Here is a 23103-nt window from a genome sequence, read left to right on the forward strand (position 1 = left end):
GGTATCCTTGGTGCCAGGGTGTCAGAATGGACTCTTCATCCATGGACACCCAGAGTGTTCCCTGTAGTCCCCTTGATTCCACCAGGCCCTGCCATGCTCTTATGGCCCCTTGGTTCCAGTGGGTCCCAAAGTGTCAGAACAGTCTCCATTGTTCCATGAGGCCCCACAATGTCACTGTGCTCCCCTTGCTTCCACAGGGCCCCACAGTGGAACAATGGACTCTTGGTTCCATGAGGTTCCTCAGTCCCAATGGTCTCCTTGGACCTGCAGTGTCACAGTGGCCCCTTGGCTCCATGTGGCCACGCTGTGTCACAATGACTCATGGTTCCATGAGGCCACACAGTTTAACAACAGACACTTGGTTCCATGAGGCCTTGCTGTGTCACAATGGACTTGTGGTTCCATGAGCTCTCACACTGCCAGAAGGAGTCTCCTTGGTTCTGCAGTGTCACCATGGACCCTTTGTTCCATGAGGTTCCGCAGTAGAACACGGTCACCTTGGTTCTGTGAGGTTCTGCAGTGTCACAATGGACCCATGGTTCCACCAGGCCTTGCTGTGTCACAATGGCCCCTTGGTTCCAAGAGGTTTCTCAGGGTCACAATGGTCTCCTTGGATCCGCAGTATCACAATGGACCATTGGTTCAATGTGGCCCCAATGTGCCAAAATGGATTTTGGTTCCATGGTGTTCTGCTGTGTGACCATGGACCCTTTGTTCCATGAGTTTGCACAGTGTCACAGCTGACTCCTTGGTTCTGTGAGGAACCATTGTCAGCAAATCTCTGAAATATCAGAATAAGGCTCCATAACACTAATTTGCTATTTCAGAGGGTGTAATTTATTCAGGCCTGAGCTCTAGTGAGGAATAACTCATAGCCTTATGTGGACATGGAATTCTACCAGTGTGTTACCTATATACAGGCCCTAAATGTGAATTACAATTTACTCATTTCCATAAAACCCACCCCAAGTTCCCAGATTCACTCCTTGTTTTATCTACCCCTGCACCCTTGAGCCAGATGTCTTCTTCTTCTCTTACAACCATCCTTACTGGGAAAGCAGCCCCTGCATGCCTTGTTGCTGTGCTAAAAGTGCACAGGCAGGGTAAACAAGGAATGAACCCTTTTGGTATCAGCCCCAGGCTTTGTGTGGGCAGGCAGAGGCAGGCAGGAGGCAGAGCTGGCAGCAAAGGAAGGGCCCAGCCAGGTGGGGCAGCCGGGGGATGCCGACAGCCTGCAGGGACAGAGGCGCAGGGCAGGGACACCGTAGCACAGCCTGGGCTGCACAGGGCACAGGCATGTGCAGCAGCTGCAAGACAGCCCTGCCAGAGCCAACTTGGGCAGCACTTTGGCCATGGCTGCTGGGCCTGGGCCTGAGGCAGGAGCAGGAGACAAGTGACCCTTGCAGGCCTGGGGCCTCATTGCCTCCTTGTCCCTGCTCAGCAGCCTGGCAGGGGCCGCCCCATGCTCCTGCCCTTGCCATTGCACATCCCCACATGCCAGTGCCCATCCCGGCAAGAGCCCTGAGCAAGGAGGGAGGGACAGCATCTGCCTGGCCAGGGGCTGGGGCTCAGGCCTTGGCCCTTGGCATTCCTCAAACACATCCAGCTTTGCTCAGCACCAGAGACACCTTTGCCTTGCTTGTCCCCAGCTGTCATCACTGCCTCCAGTGTTCTGCTCTAACTGGAACCTGGGGACACTTTCTCAGTTGTGTCCCTCAGTGGGACCCTATAAAACTTCAAGAAACTTTGGAGTTTAATTTAAACTTTGATTTATTGAGAAGTTTTTTGAAGGCTCTCTCAGGGACTGAGTCTGATGTAAACAACATCAAATCCACAAGAGGCTCATTAAATTCCTTGTGCTGTGTCTGTGCTGCTGAGCTTTAAAGGAACAGATCTGCCCAGGGCCAGCTCCTCTCCCAGCCCAGCAGGGCTGAGGGCTCTGCCTGCAGGCACTGAGGGGACAGGAGCCAGGCAGAGACAGGCTGAAGGCAATCAGGATTGGGAAGACAGCGAGCTGAGACTGCACCTGGGGAAAGTTCTTCACAGCCCTGTGCATGGTGAGTGTGTGGGTGCAGGGCAATGTCCCCTGTGCTCCTGGAGGGATCTCCTGAAGCCAGCACACCCCACAGCCTGGGGGATGTGTCAGGAGGACTCTCCCAGTTTCTCTGGGGCACAGAAGCAGGAGGAGGATGTGCTGCAGAGCGGGGCTGCCCTGGGCACCGTCAGAGGGACAGGGCAAGACGGCTCCTGCTGCCAGGGACGGCTGCAGGGGCTGAAGCTGGGGCTGCAGCCAGGGCTGCCCAGGGCTGTCCTGCAGAGCAGCTCCTGCAGCCCTCAGGGCTCTTGGCCAGCCCAGGCCATGTGCCACCTGCCAGGGGCAGCTCTCAGCCTGCCTGGCAGCTCCCCATGGACGCTGCAGGGGAGAAGTTGGAGGTGGAAGGAGCCACCCCCATCAGGGCAGATTCCTCCTGCTCTGGAGATTGTGCCACACGGCCAGGGCTGCTCTCAGCTTTCTCCTGAAGGGAAGGGAAAGGGGCTGTCAGCTTTGGCTGTGTCACTGACACTCCTGCACTGTCACCCTGGGCATCAGCAGATGGGCCTCAAATCTCCCTCAGAAAGAGCCTCCTCAGCCTCCTCTCCCTACAGACAGCAGCAGCAGCACCTTGGCTTGCAGCATCTCTGTTTGTCTGCCCTACCCTTAAGGCTCTGGTGCCAGGGAGATGACCCTGGGCAGTGCCCTGTGCTGGGAGGGGTCTGCAGGGCAGAGCTGAGCCCCCACGGCTGGGCTGGGCTGGGGCAGCACTGGCAGGGACAGGGCTTGGATAGAGAGGAACTGCTCCCAGTAGGCACATCTCCAGGATGCAGAGAGCCAGACTGACCCTTGGTATCCCTCCCTGTTCAGCTGCAGAAGGAAAAAGAAAAATTTAGAGATGTTGACAATGAAACTGGAACCGTCAAATGTCCACTTTATTTTCAAGGATGTTTGAAGTGCAATCATGCTGAACTAGAGGGAGGTATACTGATCAAAGGGCACCTGTGTGACACCAGCAGGTCTGACTGCACTGGGGCACAGGGAACCCTGTTTTCCCTCTGGGCTCCAATGTGTTCAGGATGAGAGTAATGCTGAAGATCAGGCAATAACTCAGAAGCACAAACCCAAACTTAGAAAAAAAAACCCCAAAACTAAGTGAAATTTCCCCAAAGAAAGAAAAGTAATTTTTAGTGAATGTGCAACAAAATACAAAAGGATTGACTCAAGCAAATTCATCCTCAATTGTAAATGTCTTGTTTCAACAGTCCACCATGGCCAGAGTGAAGGAATGTCCAACAGCAGCTCCATCAGGCACTTCCTCCTGCTGGCATTGGCAGACACGCGGCAGCTGCAGCTCCTGCACTTCTGCCTCTTGCTGGGCATCTCCCTGGCTGCCCTCCTGGCCAACGGCCTCATCATCAGCGCCATAGCCTGCGGCCACCACCTGCACACGCCCATGTTCTTCTTCCTGCTCAACCTGGGCTCCATCTGCACCACTGTCCCCAAAGCCATGCACAATTCCCTCTGGGACACCAGGGACATCTCCTACTCAGGATGTGCTGCACAGCTTTTCTTCTTTCTTTTTTTTATGTCAGCAGAGTTTTCCCTCCTGACCATCATGTGCTACGACCGCTACGTGTCCATCTGCAAACCCCTGCACTACGGGACCCTCCTGGGCAGCAGAGCTTGTGCCCACATGGCAGCAGCTGCCTGGGCCAGTGCCTTTCTCTATGCTCTGCTGCAAACAGCCAATACATTTTCCCTGCCCCTGTGCCATGGCAATGTCCTGGGCCAGTTCTTCTGTGAGGTGCCCCAGATCCTCAAGCTCTCCTGCTCACACTCCACCATCAGAAATATGTGGATTTCATTGGTTGCTGCCTCTTTAGCTTTAGGCTGTTTTGTGTTCATTGTTTTCTCCTATGTGCAGATCTTCAGGGCTGTGCTGAGGATCCCCTCTGAGCAGGGACGGCACAAAGCCTTTTCCACCTGCCTCCCTCACCTGGCCGTGGTCTCCCTCTTTGTCACCACTGGCACATTTTCCTACCTGAAGCCCTCCTCCATGTCCTCCCCATCTCTGGATCTCTCCCTGTCAGTTCTGTACTCGGTGGTGCCTCCAGCCCTGAATCCCCTCATCTACAGCCTGAGGAACCAGGAGCTCAAGGCTGCAGTGTGGACACTGATGAATAGACAGTTACAGAAACTTTAAACTTCTGGCCAATTTCTGCAAATCTCATGTAATAAAAGTCATCTTTGATAGTACTTGGGTTTGGTTATTGATATGTTCTTGTCTTTCGTTTTAGCATTTTATTATTTACAACAAAGGAAGGTAAGTGTTTGTGCCATTTCTCATTTTGTTTCTCTCAACCATCACGGTGGCCTCAGACTGTGTCAATGAGGAGCTGCACTCTCAGTGGCTTCAGACAGAATAAAGGCTCTCCGAGCACAGTTTTCACCAGAGATGCCCCTTTTGTTGCCTTCTCTGGAGCTGCAGCAGCAATGTCTGTGTGCAGAGCTGGGGGCAGATCAGGGCTGGCACAGCAGCTGTGCCCAGCAGCAGCAGCAGCACTTGGTGTTGCCAGTGCTGCTGCCATGGCCCTGCCCTGCTGCCCTGGTGGCCCTGGTGTTGGTGCAGGGCCTGAGTGCTCTCGGGGCCGGGCACAGCCCTGGGGGTGGCAGTGCCGGGGCTGCAGCAGGGACAGGCCATGGGCACTGCTGGGGCAGCGCTGACGCCTCAGCCCAGGGCCTGGGGGCTCCAGGCTCCTTGCCCAGGCTCTCTATTGGACACACTCAGGCCAATGCTCAGCCCAGAAAAGCCCTGTGAGCAGCTCCAGGCTGGCCGTGGGCAGGCTGGGGGCAAACAGCATGGCTGGGGCTCTGCAAGGGCCCTGGGGCAGACGGGAAGGAGCAGCAGAGCAGGGGCTGATCCATCCCCAGTGCGCTGCACAGCCCAGGGCAGCGTCCCAGAGCGTCCTCATGGAGCTGCCAACAACATCCCCCCTCTGCAGCCCTGGCCTCTCCCCCAGCTCACACAGGTGCCCCATCCTTGCAGGCACAGACACGGCAGCACTGGCTCGGGAGCCCCTGTTTGCATTGCACAGAGCAGGGGGAGCACCCCCATGCTGTTGCTGTGGGGACATGAACCTGAGGGAGCACAAATGCCATCAGCCCCTGGGGCCAGAGAGGGCTGGGGGACACCAGGGAAACCACTCAGGTTTGTCGTGGCCTCTGCAGTCAGCCAGAAAGTTTGTTCCCATCAGCTGGGAGTTTCCTGTCCCACTGCAGGCACTGTTACTCAGAGCCAGGGCTGCCTGGCAGCCACCCCCAAACAGCCCGAAGCATTTCCTTGGCTTTTTCCTTTGCCTTCTTTCCTGATTTAGATTTCTTCCCATTGCCCATCCCTTCCTCCTCCCCTGAATCAGCCCATCCCTGTTTGCCCTTTCCTCTCTGGCCCCACTCCCCATTGCAGTTTCTGGCTTGGCACTGACTGCCCAAGCTATAAAAACCCGTGTGACCCCTCAATAAATGCCATTTGCTGTCCACCACGTTTGTGTCAGGAGCATATGGACCGAGTGACCCTGGGGTTTGGGCCACCGTGCCGGACTAAGAACCAGGTCACCACACCTTGAGAAGGCAACAGCAAAGAAAAGTCAAATGTTTTGACACTGAGAGAATAAAAAACTCTCCACTAAAACCAATGAGCTCTTCTGTCGAGAAAAGCATAACCAGGAGGCAAGGCTGGGTGAGTCTACAGTCCGCCTAAAAACAGCCACTCCAATTACTGGGTACAGCTCAGTAGTTGTAGAGTTTAGGGGAATGCCTCATACCAGACTCCTGGGAATGCTCTTACTGATCGAACTTGTTAACAACACGCTGGGAAGTCAGAAGAGCCCATGTGCTAAATGTTACTACCCCCTTTACAGAGGGGAAGAAACAAGTTCTTTAATACAAGTACATACAAATTTAAACTTAAACTGTGCACACCTCTCTCTGTTAGCAACCTGTCAAGGGGAAGGGAAGACTTACTGGATTTCACAAAATATAGCCACTTACCAGCAAGGACTGCCTGGGGAGTGTCCTATAGGAGATGCTTGGCTTTGCTTTGAACATAAGTCCAATCAAAAAGGCAGAGCAGACTTAATAAAAGAGAAAGAAGTAACAACATCAGTAAATGAGAAAGAAGACCTAGAAACATCTCGTGGGAAAAACTTGTTCATAGATTTAGTGGAAAAGATCAGTAAAGAGTTGAATGTAACTAATTGCTGGATCTGTGGAAATACACAAATGGCCAAAGTCTGGCCTTGGGAAGGGGTCAGCTTAAGACCAATAGATATCTTAAAATGGACAAAAACAAGACAAAAAGTACCAGCTATTGGACAAAGAGGAAAAGAATGGTGGGAATTAACGTCTAAAATAATTGGAGAAGAGTAGTGTATATCTAGGAAAGGGAAAATGTATAAAACCCCAGTAGGAGATATGTCCTGTAAAAGATAATTAAAAGCAAAACATCCAGTAGCTAGACAGATTCCTAGAGAGCCCACTGAATACTGGTCCATTGGGAAGAAAGAAATGGGGTGTATCTACCGAGAAGGAGATAAACTCCATGAGTGTACTGGAAAAGGAATAAACCCATTCTGGGGAGTGAGAGAAATATCCAAATACTGGGAATTTCCAATGACTATTAATGATGCTTCTTGGAAAGCTCCAGAAAACCTGGTTTGGATATGTGTGAATGTGGCTTACACTAAATTACCCGGGGAGTGGAGCAGCACTTGCACTATGGGAATTAATAAACCGTCATTTTTCTTACTCCCAAAAGAGCGTGGATCGAACCTAGGGGTCCCAGTATATGATGATTTGAACAAATCTAGCTGACCAAAAAGAAACTTAATTGAAATTGGAGCAACTCAGTGTTGCCTTCTGATACAAGGCAGGCGGCCTGGTTTCAGGAAACAGCACGGCGACCCCCTTCCCCAGGGTCGCTCGGGCCTAAGAAACACGCAGACACCAATATGGTGGAGGATCAAAGGCCTTTATTCTCTCTCCTCGTGGGGTTTTATAGTCTAGGGGGCTTCTACGTCAGGTGAGGGTCTGTTCTTACCATCTATGGTTAGTAGGGAAGGAAAGTTACTTGGGCAAATGGAAAGTTACTGGCATCTGGTTCAGGGGGCTGCATTCCTATGTTAATTTTCTTATCTAAGGGAACAGGGGCCCTGTCTTCCCGTAACATCACGAGATCTTCCGAACGCCAGGCCCTACCTGCTACATCTCCCCCCCCTTTTTCACAAATGAATGAGGTAGTCATATACTGAAATGAGGTATAAGGTTGCAGTTCAATAGGAAAAAGGGGGTTTGGTAAATCTGAATAAGTTTTCGCCAGTCAAGGTTAGGACTTGTGGCTGGCAGTGTTCCCTGGTTGGATTCGCCGGCCGATGAACAGGATGTTGGCCCGTTCCAGGCGGGCCTGAACGAATGAGACCAGCTTGTTCAGCAGGCAAGGTCCGAAGGTAACCGCCAGAAGCAGCAATGCCACTGGACCTATTAGGGTAGAAATCAGAGTGGTTAGCCATGGTGATTGATTGAACCAGGACTCGAACCAGACCTGTTGAGCTTCCCTGTCCTTCTGCCTCTGAGCCAGTCTGTTTCTGAGTTCTGCCATGGAGTCTCTTACGACTCCTGTGTGGTCTGCATAGAAGCAGCACTCCTCTCTCAAGGCGGCACACAGGCCTCCTTGCTGCATGAACAGGAGGTCCAGACCTCGCCTGTTCTGCAAGACCACTTCCGAGAGAGAGGAGACTGACTTCTCCAGGAAGGAGATGGATTTCTCGATCCTTTGCAGGTCCTCATCGATGGTCATTTGCAGCTGGGACAGTCCTTGGTGCTGTGTCGCTAGGGCTGAGACACCCGTTGCCGTTCCTGCCACTCCTAAACCGAGCAACATCGCAATAGTTACACCTGTTATTATTTCTCTTTTGTGGAGCCGGCTGGGTTCCTCAAAAAGGTGGTACACTTCTTCGTCTGAGTGGTACAGGACCCTAGGAACAATCAGAACTTGGACACAAAAGTCGTTAGAGTCATTGAATTTGGCAAGAGACACACAGGGACTCACTCCAGATCACTGGCAAACCCACATCCCAGGTGCGGATGGGACTACCCATTTATTGTTTTTCCTGTTGGGCTTGACTACTTTGGTGCAGACGTTGCCTCTCCGCCTAGCTAGGGTTGCATTGCCAAAGCATCTGCCCTGGCCTGTGACTTGACTCAGGGTGATTCCTTTGCGAGGGGTTTCCCATCTGCACTGGTGGGGCACATCGGCTGTGGAGTAACTGAAGGGAGTGTTTAAAGCGACTCCTTTGTAAAAGGGGGTTTTGACATTGTAACAAAGCTAGCAGGATTCGGTTAGGTTAGGGTTGGATTCGTTCAGGGATATAAAGGTAGCTTCTAACATACGAAGTATTGGGTCTGAGTCTGACCTGGCGGCGCGGTCTGAAAGACTTCTGCATGGCCGGTTGGGACTTTGCTAACTCTAGTGGGTAGGGTTTTAGGGTAGGTTGCGTTTTTCCCTTTCGGCACGCTTTTAATCACTTTGTTTGGTCTGACCGCTCGGGGCACCGACGGTTGGAGCCTGATAATTCGCACATTTACTCTTTCTTTTGACCCTGGAAGGACAACTGTCCACGTTGGGCCTATGGCCCAACTGGGGTGATGTGGCTGCAAGACTGTTAAAAGCTTCCCTGGAGGAAGACGGGTGTTTTGCAGCCACTGGGTGCCCAGGTGAACTGTAAGAATTTGTCGGGCTCTTGTGGATCCCACTCAGGCCCCGACAGTCTGGCATCTGTAACAATGGTTTCGCAGCCCTAGTGCCCATAATATTCTCCTTGGTGTGGTGGAGCAGTTGTTGATAGGCGCCTTGGCTGGGGGCAGTTTACTGCCAGGTGGCCTGCCTGGCCACACTTAAGGCATGCCATTACACTGGTTATTGCAGTGTGAACTGCTGCTTGGATGGGAGCCAGATGCTCTTCCTTTGCAACGTGCCTAATCATGGTTGCTGTATTAGCCTCAGGTGGCAGTGACCTTAAAATGTCTTTGGTGGCTGAGTTACACTGCTGGCGCAGGCAGTCTGCTAGCACAGGACTCTTAGCCTCTGACGGCAACGAGGAGGAGTCCAGTGCTGCCTGAAGTCTGTCTACAAACTGAGTGAAGCTCTCGCTCTCACTCTGTTTGATAGTTGACCATGGAGACGGACTGGCTACTACTTTAGCAGCTGCCCGGATGGCTTCTCGGGCAGCACGGGTGGTTGTCATAACCTCATGAGCTCGCAAGCCCTCAGCCTGCACCTGGGGGGTGATCATAGTGGGGTCTCTGCCCATGAGCCTCTGTATGCTGGAGCCATGCAGTGGATGGTTAGGTCTTGTTACTTGGGCCAGCTCTTTTGTGCATTGATCTTCTCACTCCTGTTTAAAAACTATCATCCTCGCACCATCAAAAATCATTCTACATGTCTGTTTAATATCAAAAGGCAACATATCATCTTCTCCAAAAACGCCATCAATAAGTGTGGTAGCCATGGTAGAATTAATTCCCTTGTCTGCAATCGCTTTGATTATTGCTTGGATTTCCTTTGGGTTTACAGGGGAGTAAGTCTTCTGTTGGTTATCGCCTGTTCTCTTCACGCGGACTGGGAGCACCAGGTTTGCAGACTGGCTCTACTCTGCGCAAAACATCTTTATCTTCTGCCAACCCGTAAGCGGAGTCCGGTCTTTCTCTAAAGACTCTTTCACTCACGCAGGAGCCTTGCGACTAGAAACCTTGTATGCCGCTGATCTCCCTCTGTTAAAGCTAGAATCTGAATCCGAACTCTCTGAATCTGAACTCCCTGACTCTCTTTCGTCTTAGACCGAGTCAGAGGCGGAAGCAGAGTGAGTCAGCACTTCCGGGCTGCTCTGCCTTTTTCTCGGGCTCCGACCTCGCCCCTCCTGCTAGGGTCGGGCCGTTCCCTCCCCCTGGGGTCCCCCCGCCTCCTGCTAGGGGAGGTTCTTGCCCTATAAGGACTTAATTTGAATAGAGCGCTTTGATTGGTCTTACGCCGTACCGCGGGGGCCGCCCCTTCTCCCCGCTCTCCCGCACATGCGTTCTGGAGCGCGCTGACTGCATTTCCGCCCCCCGTCTCCTTACTTCCGCCCTCACCATGTGCTTCGGTGCCATTTTCAAACCCATACGGCGGCGGGGAGTCCCCGCCGCTCCCGGCGCCGCTCCCAGCGGGGTCGGCCGCGTTCCGCGCCTCCTCCGCCAACCCCCGCCAGAACGCCCGTGCGTGTCCTCCCCCCCCCCCTGTGCTGTGGCGAGTCCGCTCTCTGGGGGGTTTCCGCCGACCGCGCCTCCCCCGCGAGACCGCCCGGGTCAAGAATCTCCGCAGTCTGTGTCGCCGCACCTACCCCGGGCTGTGGGGGGGCTAGCAAGCAGGTTTGTGCGGCTTTCCAGGCTTCCTGCTCTTGTCGAGCTTTCTGTAAAGCCTGGAGAACTTTGCCCCAGGATTTTAGGGCTTTCCCTGAGCCGGAACACATAGTGTCTTCGGCCAGGACCTTTGTGCAATCGTCCCACACCTCCGGATGGAGGATATCCGTGGGGCTTTCTATAGCCCCAAGCTTAAAGAGTCTCGGCAATGCGAGAGATAAATCCTTAATTTTACATTCTATCCCAAACTGTGCATGCATATCTGATATGACCTTTGCAATAGATTCCATGTTCCTTGCTGGTCCGGGGCGTCCCCCACGCTGCAGTCGGGACCCGCCGCTGCAGCCGCTGCTTCCCGTCCAGGCGAATTCCCGTTCCCCGAGCGCTGATTGGCTTCCCGGGTTTTCGGCACCAGATGTTGCCTTCTGATACAAGGCAGGCACCCTGGTTTCAGGAAACAGCACGGCGATCCCCTTCCCCGGGGTCGCTCGGGCCTAAGAAACACGCGGACACCAATATGGTGGAGGATCAAAGGCCTTTATTCTCTCTTCTCGTGGGGTTTTATAGTCTAGGGGGCTTCTACGTCAGGTGAGGGTCTGTCCTTACCATCTATGGTTAGTAGGGAAGGAAAGTTACTTGGGCAAGTGGAAAGTTACTGGCATCTGGTTCAGGGGGCTGCATTCCTATGTTAATTTTCTTATCTAAGGGAACAGGGGCCCTGTCTTCCCGTAACATCACGAGATCTTCCGAACGCCAAGCCCTACCTGCTACAACCCAGACACAGAAAAACACAGTATGGACTCCTCAGGAAATAATTTGCACTTTTAGACCGGCGACCTGGGCTCAAGATGGGTCCTGGAGACACCAGACCCCAATTTATACGGGGTTTAAATCGGATTCTGAGATTACAAGCAGTACTCGAGATGGTATCGAACCGAGCCTCTCTGCATAAATGACCAACATAAACCGAGCCTCTCTGCATAAATGATCAACTATCCCAGACTAGAACTGTGGTGTATCACATCAGACTAGCAGTAGATTATTTACTAGCCCACGAAGAAAGCACATGTGGAAAATTTAACTCCTCTGACTAGAACTGCGGTGTATCAAATCAGACTAGCTGTAGATTATTTATTAGCCCATGAAGGAAGCACATGTGGAAAATTTAACTCCTCTGAGTGCTGCTTAGATATGGATGACTGCAGAGAAGTAATTAGAAATATCTCAAAGGAAATCTGGAAGTTAGTTTCTGTTGGAACACAGGAGTGGACCCCTACATTTGATACCAGCTGGTAGGAAAACTTCTGGTCATTAAAAGGAAACTGGTGGGAAAAAACCCACTTTTTCATCTTATGTGAACTTGCTGGTTTGATCCTCCTACCTTGCATGCTGCCGTGTATAATCCGAGTTGTAACATCTGCTGTACAAGCAAGTGTAATGATACCAAAAGAGCTTAATAAGAAAGAAGTAAAAGTAATCATGATAATGAATGATCAAGAATCTGAAGATGAGAAGCAAATTTACAACCAGTATTAAAAATTGTAAAACAATTGTGCTTTCAAGAAGAAGTAATTGCTAATTGATGCAGGCTTGAGCCCAATTGAACAATTAGAGGGGGAAATTGTGGAGAATCGATTGTTAAAGGAGTTGATATAAAGTTCATTGTTAAAGGAGTTAATATAAAGTTCCAATGTCAGTCATAGATTGTTTGTTGAATGTTTTATAGTTATGTCAAGTTCCAGTGCCAGTTAAAGGATTTATAATTATGTAAATCCCCTCACTGTCAGGTGTTCCCTTCACTGCTCCTGTCAGCGTACAGAAGCACATAATCACAAGAACGATTCTATGCAGGTGCTTTTATTGAAGAGCTCTGGGTGACAGGGGTACAAACCCAAATCTGTCTCCAACATGCATTCGGGATGAACATGTTTTTATAGTCTATCGTTATATAACTTTCATGTTAATAATTAAACCTATATTGTTCTATTGTATACATAGATTTCATCCAAGCATGGTCTGGTTGTGGTCCCCCTCAAACTTCTAACATAGTTTCTCATGATTCTCCTTATGATTATACAATAATTATATTTAATTACTAAACAATCATCACATCTAACAATTATATCATTTATCATATACTGCTTAAGTAAATGCAATTTCACATGATCTGGCAAACACAAAGCCTAACATGTTCAGAGTCCATTTTAAACATTTTTCCAGGGCCCCACTGAGTCTAGCTTCTTTCTAATTCCTGAATATTATGATTTTAAAACTTTTACGATCACTCCCACTCTCATCTAAGATGGCGAACCACCCGACACAATAATGAAGAGGATTATGTCACCCAATAACCAAATATGAAAATCCCATAAGACCGGGAAGAAAAGAATGACCTAACAAAAACCCCTAGAACAACAAGCCACTATGCAAATGAAAAATTAAAATAACACTTCTAACCAGAGAAAACATAAGACAACATCAGGACCGTGGTCAGAGCTTTTTGCCTTTGTCACCCTGACCAGAGCAGGCCAAGAGCAGCACAGGGACCATGGACCTGAAACCAACAGTGCCTACCCAGAGACTCTTGAAAGGAGAGAAAACCCAGCTCTGCCAGGCCTTGCTCAGCATTGCAGTTCCCTGCTCAGAGCCTTGGGCTCCCTGCAATCCTGCCCTCAAGGATCTGCTCTCACCAGGCCCCGGGCAGCCTTTGGCACTCCCTGCCCTCACTGGGGCCCAGCCATGATCCAAGGCACTTGGAGTTTTGCTGCTGACTCCTTGAGCAGCTTCTCCATCCTTCTCTGCGAGCCTGAGGCTCCTGGACCCAGCCCCAAATCCAGCGTGGGGCTGATTAAAATACAGAAAGCCCTCAGGAGCTCTTTGTCTCCCTTCCATTGTCTTTGGGTCTCCAGGGCTTGTGCAGGGATTGGAGTCAGTTTGGAGTTCTCTTCAGGAGGGAGATTCCAAAGTGCACATCAGGATTTACAGTTTTAGTCAAGGAAATATATTTCTCTTTACATTTCAGAGAAGAGGGGATAGAAGCATTCCCCAAGTGATCTGGATGCTGAATGTCTCCTTAGGAGGTCTGGGCATGGAGAAGAATGAGCCCCTTGCAGTCTGAGCCTGTTTGGCCAAGCTGCTCCTCATCCCAGCCTCACCATGTCTGACATCGCCCACCTGGGACTGACATCCCAAAACATACAAAAATATGCATTTTAATTGAAATTCATAATACAGCAATTACTAAAATTATAGAAATATTTATCTTATTTATAATATTATTATTCAATATTTTTAATACCCACTTTCTAAAGTAATATGAAAAATCAATGCATTTTTACCAACCAAAAATATTATTCCTCATTCGTTCTAAGTAACAAAATTCCCTTCATTAATTGACAACTATCAGATATTGATTTCTCCTTATTTATTCAAATAATTTAGAATTCTTGTCATCTTTTGTCTTATTTTCTCACACAGGGTCAAAGGGGCCACTTTGAGATCCCTGGAGACATTTCTGGGGCACATTTGGGGCAGTTTTGGGTCTGGGGAGGGAATTCAGAGAGAACCTGAGGGTCTGGAGGACACTTGGGGGAGCCGGGTGGGCACTTGGAGGGGCACTCAGGGATTCTGAGGGACAGTTCGGGGTCCGGGGCAGCACTTGGGGGTCCAGGGGGGCCCTTGGAGGTCAGGGAGGGGAATTTGGGGCCCTTCGGGGTCCGGGCGGGCCCTTGGGGGGCTCGAATGGGGCTCTCTGGGGCGCGGGGGGTGATGGGAGTTGAAGGCGCGGGTATTATACGGTTTAACGGGGCCGCGGAGCATCACGGGAGTTGTAAGCGCAGCTGCAATGGCTCTCGGTGGGACGCGGGGCATGACGGGAGACGAAGTCTTGGCTAGAATAGCGCTGGACGAGCGCCGCCGAGCATGATGGGAGCTGTAGTCCCGGAAGTGGCTCGAACGCGATTTCGGGGAGGCTCTTGGGGGACACTTTTGCGTCCGAGCCGCGACTTGAGGCCCTCTCAGGGGAACTTAAACAGCTCGGAAGCCGTTGGTCGGAGCTCGGGGAGCTCTAACGGGGATCATTAGGGCGCGAGTCGCGGCAGGAGTTTTAGGCGCGGGACTGTGTTCTGAGGGGCTCTGGGGCCGCGGGGGATGAGAGTAGATGAATTCTCAGAAGTAGCTGTACCGGGCATCTGTGAGGTTGGGAACACTCAGGGGTTCGGGGACGCCTTGGGGGTCCCGATTGGGCACTGAGGGGGCACGGACGGATCCTGGAGGGTCTGGGGGACACTTATGGGACAGATGGGGGCGGCTGCCGGAGTTCTATGGAGTGCGGGGCATGATGGGCGTTTCAATCCCGGCTCCAATGGGGCTATATGCGGCCGCGGGGCATGACGGGAGTTGTAAGCAAAAATAAAAGATGTCGCAAATCCAGGCACCGCCCCCAGGCCCGGATCCCTGGCGCTGATTGGCTACAGAGAGTGATGGGCAGGATCTTCGGCAAATGGGATGTGGTGGAGGTGGGAACAGCCAAATCACCCTCCTCCAGTCCCTCCCAGTAAAGCCCAGTTCATCCCAAGTACAGACCACTATAACCTCAGTAAAGCCCAATTAGTCCCCAGTAGAACCCAGTACAATCCAGTACCCCTCTACTCCTCCCAGTACAGCCCAGTCCGTCCCAATACACCCGAGTTCATTCCCAGTCGTTCCCAGTTCCTCCTAATGTCACCCACAGGATGCCCCAGTGTCCCCAGTCTTCTCTGCAATTGCCCCCAGTTTCTCTCAGTATCCCCCAGATTCACTCCCAATATGTCCCAGTGTGTCCCACAGCGTTCCCAGTGTACCCAGTTTGTCCCAGTCCTCCCCAGTGTTTCCAAGGACAGTTTAATTTCTCTCGGTGGCCGTGGCAGCCAAACCCAGCAGTGGGGTCAGTGCAGTGCCCATGGCCACAGCCCCTTGCAGGGGCCCAGTGCAGCTTGGGCTGATGATCCACCCTCACAGCTGGCCCAGGGCAGCTCTGCAGTGGCTTTGGTGGCACCTGGGGCTGGCACACACCTGAGCAGTGTGTCTGTTTGCAGTGGGGAAACTCAGGAGTTTCAGATTGCTTCAAAAAACCCAGAAAAAGGGAAAACCCCTCTTAGGCTGAGTGCAGCCAGCTCTGCAAGCACAGCAGGTCCCAGGGGAGTGAGGACAGACAGGATGGGGCTGGGCAATGTGGAGCAAGGTTGTCCACACTGGGTCAGAGCTCAAGGCACAGCTTCTGTGAGCAGGCCAGAGCTGCTGAGGAGAGACCCTGGGTCAATATCAATCACAGAATGCTGCAACCACCTCTGCTTTAAATAGAAATAAAATAAAACACTTCTTTTAAAATAGAAATGTGTATTTCTTACAAGATGTTTGAAATCTTTCTGTATAATTGGACTAGGAAAACTTTAATGACCCTCTCAAGACTTTGATGTTGTTTACATCAGGCTCAGTCCCTGAGAGTGTCTTCAAAAAACATCTCAAGAACTCAAACTTAAATTTAAACTCTGAACTTTCTTGAAGTTTTAATGGGTCCCACTGAGGGACACGACTGAGAAAGTGTCCCTAGGTTCCAGTTAGAGCAGAACACTGGAGGCAGTGATGACAGCTGGGGACAAACAAGGCCAAGGTGTCTCTGGTGCTGAGCAAAGCTGGATGTGTTTGAGGAATGCCAAGGGCCAAGGCCTGAGCCCCAGCCCCTGGCCAGGCAGATGCTGTCCCCCCCTCCTTGCTCAGGGCTCTTGCCGGGATGGGCACTGGCATGTGGGGATGTGCAATGGCAAGGGCAGGAGCATGGGGCGGCCCCTGCCAGGCTGCTGAGCAGGGACAAGGAGGCAATGAGGCCCCAGGCCTGCAAGGGTCACTTGTCTCCTGCTCCTGCCTCAGGCCCAGGCCCAGCAGCCATGAACAAAGTGCTGCCCAGGTTGGCTCTGGCAGGGCTGTCTTGCAGCTGCTGCACATGCCTGTGCCCTGTGCAGCCCAGGCTGTCCCACGGTGTCCCTGCCCTGCGCCTCTGTCCCTGCAGGCTGTCGGCATGCCCCAGCTGCCCCACCTGGCTGGGCCCTTCCTTTGCTGCCAGCTCTGCCTCCTGCCTGCCTCTGCCTGCCCACACAAAGCCTGGGGCTGATACCAAAAGGCTTCATTCCATTTGTACCCTGCCTGTGAACTTTCAGCACAGGAACAAGGCATGCAGGGGCTGCTTTCCCAGCAAGGATGGTTGGAAGAGAAGAAGAAGACATCTGGCTCAAGGGTGCAGGGATAGAGAAAACAAGGAGTGAATCTGGGAACTTGGGGTGGGTTTTATGGAAATGGGTAAATTGTAATTCATATTTAGTGACTGTATATAAGCAACGCACTGGTCAAATCTCGTGTCCATGTAAGTTTATGAGTTATCCCATGTTGCACCTCAGACCTGAATAAATGATGCCCTCATAAACACCAAATTAGTGTTAAGGAGCCCTATTCTGTTTTTTCAGACATCTGGTGACAGAGGTTCCTCACAGAACAAAGGAGTCAGCTGTGACACTGTGCAAACTCATGGAACAAAGTGTCCATGGTGACACAGCAGAACCCCATGGAGTTGGCGCATTGGGGCCACATTGAAGCAATGGTCCATTGTGATAGTGTGGCTCCAAGGAAACCATCATGACCCTGAGAAACCTCTTGGAACCAAGGGGCCATTTTGACACAGCAAGCCTGGTGGAACCATGGGTCCATTGTGACACTGCAGAACCTCACGGAACCAAGGTGACCGTGTTCTACTGCGGAATCTCATGGAACAAAGGGTCCATGGTGACACTGCAGAACCAAGGAGACTGCTGCTGGCAGTGTGAGAGCTCATGGAACCAGAAGTCCATTGTGACACAGGAAGGCCTGATGGAACCAAGGGTCCCTTGTTAAATGGTGTGGCCTCATGGAACCATGAGCCATTGTGACACAGTGTGGCCACACGGAGCCAAGGGGCCACTGTGACACTGCAGATCCAAGGAGACCATTGGGACTGAGGAACCTCATGGAACCAAGAGTCCATTGTTCCACTGTGGGGCCCTGTGGAGCCAAGGGGAGCACAGTGACATTGTGGGGCCTCAGGGAACAAGGGAGACTGTTCTGACCCTTTGGGACCCACTGGAACCAAGGGGCCATTAGAGCATGGCAGGGCCTGGTGGAATCAAGGAGACTGCAGTGAACACTGTGGGTGTCCATGGGATGAAGGGTCCATTCTGACACCCTGGGACCAAGGATACCATTGTGACACTCTGGGGCATCATGGAACCAAAGGTCCATTGTGACACAGCAGGGCCTCATGGAACCATGGAGGCCATTTTTACACTTGGTGGCCTTGAGAAACCAAAGGGCGATCGCGGCACTTCAGAGCCTTGTGGAGCCAAAGGGACCACAGTGACACTGTGGGGCTCCATGAAACCAATGGTCTGTTGTGACACTGCAAGGCCTTATGGGATCATGGAGACCATTGTGACACTACAAGGCCTCATGGAAGCAAGGAACCATTGTGACACTCTGGAGTCTTGGCAGGCCAAGGGGCAGTTGTCACACTGTGTGGCACCATGGAACCAAGGAGGCCATTGTGACACTCCAGGGCCCCATGGAACTAAGGATTCATGGATCAGTGCATGACCCCATGGAACCAAAGGTCCATTGTGACGTTGCGGAGCCTCATGGAATCCTGGAGGCCATGATGACACTTGGATGTTTCGTTGAATCAAGGGGCTCTGCAGGGCCTCATGGAACCAAGGAGGCCCTTCTGACATTGTGACCCCATGGAACCAAGGGTCCATTGTGACACTACAGCACCAAGAAGACCCCTGTGACACTGCAAGGCCTCATGGAATCCAGGGACCATTGTGACACTGTGGAACTCCATGGAAGCAAGAGGCCAGTGTGACACATCTGGGCCTCATGGAAACAAGGATCCAATATGACACCACCACTGTGACACTCCAGAGCCGCCCCTTGGAAAAAAGGGAACAGGGAACAGGTCTGATTGGCTTGGCCTGACTGCTCCAACTCCCCTTGACATGTCAAAGGTCTCTTCTCTTGTACCCCTGAAACCCTGGGGCTCTGGGCTTTTCTTCAAATGGAAAAGAACTGCCCTTCTCATTCAAGCATCCATGGCCAAAATGGGATTCCCCCTCCAACCTTCCCAATATGCAGGGATTGCTCCCAGACAAAAGCTGCCATTACCAACAAGTCCAGCTGCCTTTGGCTTCCTGAGAGCTGGGTCTCACCTGCCTTCAAACACTGGGGCTCAGTGCTTTCCTTCCTATGGAAAAGAAACATCCTTCTCAAGGTGCCTATGGCTGAAATTGGGATTCCACCTCCAAAAGTCCTATATCCAATGTTTGCTCCTATATATAATCTGCCATTACAGACAGGTCTGGCTGGCCTTGGCCTCCTGAGGGCCGGCTCTCACCTGTCTTCCAAACACAGAGGCTCTGTGCTTTCCTTTCTGTGGAGAAGAACTGGCCTTCTCCTCCAGGGAGAAGTGGCTGAAATTGGGATTCTGCATGCATGATTTCAAATAACCAAGGGTTACTCCCAGACAAAGCTGCCAGGAGAGACAAATCTGTGTGTCCTTGGCCTCTGATCACTGCAGTTCATCAGCCCCTGAAACACTGGGGCTCCGTGGTTTCCTTCCTGTGGGGACCACTGTGACACTGTGGGGCCCCACGGAATCAAAGGGCCACTGTGACCCTGCAGGGACACATGGAAGCACGGGGCCATTGTGACACTGCAGAAGCAAGGGGAAAATTGTGACACTGCAGGGCCACATGGAACCAAGGGGCGATGGAACAGGGCAGGCTGGTTTGGCCTCCCAGGGGCCACCTGACAGGTCCAGCTGATCTTGGAATGCTAAGGGCTGCCTCTTATCAGCTCTTGAAGCACTGAGGCTCTCTGCTTTCTTTCCTATGGAAAAGAATCATCTGTCTTTCCAGGCGCCCATGGCCAAATTTGATACTCCCCCTCAAAAATTCCCTATATGCAGGGGAATCCCCAGACAAAAGCTGCCAGGACAGAGAGCTCTGGCTGGCCTTGGCCTCTGGTGGTCACCTGTCATCTCAAAGAAGCTCTGAGAAAAGTATTTGAACAGGTTTGACTACTGGAAATATCAATGAGTCTCTCATCTTCTGAAAAACTCAGATGCTCTTCTGATCATATGTGTCTTTTATTACTCATTGTGTATTATGCATGAAATATTATTTTAAGTCAGGAAACATTATTCTTCTCACTCTTCCAGTCTTATCTGACACAAAACACTTCCTCTACATATGGATCCAGGACACCTCTACAAGCAAACACAAGAAAGGAATGCAGCAGGAATGATTTTTCTGCTCCCATCTGTCCCATCTCCTCTGGAGCTGGAGGTGCAGCCCCAGCACTTGGCAGGGCTCAAGGGCTCACAAGCTCAGCTCCCACCCAGAGAACTTGCAGACCCTGGGCTGCTCTTCTTGGCCCCTGCACGCTCAGCCAGGCTGAGATGGACACTGATGGTTTCTGGGCCAGGCTCTCTGAGCCCAGCCCAGCTCCCTGCAAGCTCTGCCAGCTGCCCTGAGCTCTGGGCAGCACCAAGGGCCTCTCCCCAGCCCAGCCCAGCCGGCTCGGCCCCACAGCTCTGCTCAGGCCAGGCTGCTCTGGGCACTGCCCCACGGCCTCAGCCCCTGGCAAGGGCACAGCAGCAGCTGCAGCTGCCACAGGACTCAGCCCCAGCATGGGGGAACGTGCCTGGCCAAGGGAAAGGAGGCTCCCTGGGTGCCGTGCTCTCCTGTGCAGGAGATGCTGAGAGCTCTGCAGCCCCTGCTGCCATCCCATCTGCCCAGGGCAGCAAAAAGCCCCGGCCTTGGGGCCCTCAAGAGCTGCTCCTGCTCCAGGCCCAGGGCCCATCCCAAAGCTGGGGCAGCCACAAAGCTGTGCCCATTTCTGTTTATTCCTGCTGTGATCAGGATGGTTCCTCAGCACCTTGGAGGCTGGTGATGAATTTTACTTTTCCAGAGGCCTCTTCTGTCTTGAGCTTCTCATTTGAGAAATTCAGTGAAAAAGGCTCATAAACATTTGTTCAAAACACCCAAACAACAAAAGCCTATGGGAATAATTCAAATCTTCAGTTGTTCTGTGGTTAATTAGACAAATTTCAGAAGTGTATTCAAAGTGAATCTACTACACTGAAAACAAGGAAGAGAAAAATGTTTTTTCCTCTTTAATTTTCTTTCTGTGTTTATAGATTACTATCAGCAATCCCCAGTTGATATTGATCCCCAGCCCCTCCTCATGCAGTCTGAACAGATATGAAAATCAAGACCCTTCATGGCTGACAATCAGTCACACTTTGTCCCTACCCCCTCCCCATCATTTCCCCTATCCAACCCCTGGCACTGAGAGCAGCTGAGGAATGGAGCCACATCCAGGGGTGTCCCCAGGGCTCAGGACTGGGGCCAGGTCAGTGAAATCTCTTTATTGCTGATCTGGATGAGGTCATCGAGGGCACCCTCAGTCAGTTCCCAGGTGAGCCCAAGCTGGGTGGCAGTGTGGCTGTGCTGGAGGGCAGGAAGCTCTGCAGAGGGATCTGGCCAGGCTGGAGCCATGGGCGCAGGACAGTGGGATGAGGTTCACCAAGGCCAAGGGCCACGTCTTGCCCTGGGCTCACAACCACCCCAAATCCCTGGCTGTGCCCTGTCCCTGATCCCCACAGCCTGTCCTGTTTCCTTCATCCCTGCATTGCCAGGGACTCTCTGGGACAAGGGAGCTCTGCTCTGGGGATGGAGGGAGGTGCAGGTGCCACCACTGGAGTGGGAACCAGAACTCACCAGGTTTGTGTCCTTTGGGGGTCAGGAACTGGTGGGACTCAGAGGCACAGGAAGTTTCTCTTCATGGCCAACAGACCATGGTTGAAGAGGACACAATTCAATAACAATCACGCTCTTCCCTGAGCCATGTGCAATGTCCCAGCAGCATCTGACATGTCCACCATCCACAAGTAATTTCCATACTAAAATTAATTTGAGAAAAATATGGTTCTGTGATAGATGTAAATAGAATTAAGTTGTTGTATCAGGATGCCCATCCTGGAGTAGAGGCAAAGCAGCCTGAACAATTCATATTTTGCAAAGCTGTCAGTGGTGGATGGAGAAGGGGCTCAGGCTGGTGTTGGTGTTGAGGAAATGCTGAAACCAGCCTGACTCATTTCATCTCCTCCTCTCCTGGCTGATCTCCCCTCTTTCCCCTTCCACCCATTGGCATTTTTCTCCCACCAGCCCCCCCGGTGAAGAGCCTGGCTCTGTGTTCTCCATCCCCTCCTGGCTGGCACTGCCAGGCTGGGATGAGGAGCCCCTCAGCCTTCCCTGCTCTGGGCTGGACAAGCCCAGCTCCCTCAGCCTCTGCTCACAGCCCAAGGGCTCCAGCCCCACCTTGGAGGCCCTTCCCAGGCCCTGCTCCAGCTGCCAGACATCTTTCCTGCCCTGGGACCCCAAACCAGGCCCCAGTGACCTGGATAATCCATGTCCTTGATGTCCTGGTCACACAGCCCAGCCCCTTGTCCCTGTGTCAGGTTATGGGGTTGATCTTGTGGAACATCCTTCGGGGAGGCTGTGGCTCCAGGTGGGCCAGGGGGATACCAGGGGATAGGGGACCCTGCTGAGCATGAACAGCTTTGGACTTCTGGGGGGAAACTGTGAGGAGGGGCTGAGGCAGAGTGACCAACCCAGTGACCTCACACAGCACTCCTGTGATGTCACAGCCTGCTCTGTGATGTCACACAGCCACCCCTCCGTGATGTCCCAGCCTGCGCTGTGATATCACAACTCATTATCAATGTCACACAGATGGTCTCTGATGTCACAGCCAACTCTGTGTTGTCATTATCTCCTCTATGATGTCAGACCTCTGCCCTGTGATTTCAGAGCTGGCTCTGTGATGTCACAGAGGCAGTCTATGATGTCACAGCTGCTTGATGACCTCACATAACCCACTCTGTGATGTCATAGCCCACTCTGTGACCTCATGTCACCAGATGATAAATTGTCTACACCAGGTGAGCACACACAGTGCTGGTTCTCCAAAACCCCAGGCCTATGGAAACCACACAATGCCCATTGTGTGAGAAGGGGAACTGAAATTCACCAGCCTCAGTGTCCTGCCAGCTCAGCCAGGCCCACTGGAACATTGGGGTCCACGAGCACCAGGGACCACCAGAGAGACCCCCCCAGAACAGGAGAATGCATGGGTAAAGGGGAGGGGAAATATGTTAATGATTTTGGGGAAATGATTTTCATATGTGTGTTTAGTCCAGGACAATCAATGAATAAGTATGCAAAATACAGAATATAAACAGAAACCTTCCAGCACTCAGCATGCACAGCTTTGGGAGGAGCTATCCCCCCGTGCATCTGGCCAAATAAAAAATGCTGCTTCTTAGTGCTACATTAGGGTTATGGGGTTTTATTATTTTGCCAAATTTTTGGTAACAGTCGCACTCCCAAGGAAAGCTCTGTCTCCTGCTGTTCACAAACACATAAGGGCTGGTGAGGAATGTGGTGGTTGAAGGCTGCCTGAGGCAAGTCACCATGAAATAACGAGTTTCCAATATT

The 23103-nt window shown here is 51.9% G+C and overlaps 1 protein-coding gene across 1 annotated transcript; it reads left to right on the plus strand.

Moving 5' to 3' along the window:
• Nucleotides 1-3644: 3644 nt before the first annotated feature.
• On the plus strand, nucleotides 3645-4238 carry LOC135461142 (olfactory receptor 14J1-like; the record flags this gene model as incomplete). The annotated part of the gene is made up of 1 exon (XM_064738129.1): nucleotides 3645-4238. A coding segment is annotated over one exon (594 nt), but the record flags the coding sequence as incomplete, so codon positions are not given.
• Between the last annotated feature and the right edge of the window lie 18865 nt (nucleotides 4239-23103).

The sequence above is a fragment of the Zonotrichia leucophrys genome, unplaced genomic scaffold (assembly GCF_028769735.1).
Source record: "Zonotrichia leucophrys gambelii isolate GWCS_2022_RI unplaced genomic scaffold, RI_Zleu_2.0 Scaffold_188_93696, whole genome shotgun sequence".
Classification (NCBI taxonomy): Eukaryota; Metazoa; Chordata; class Aves; order Passeriformes; family Passerellidae; genus Zonotrichia; species Zonotrichia leucophrys.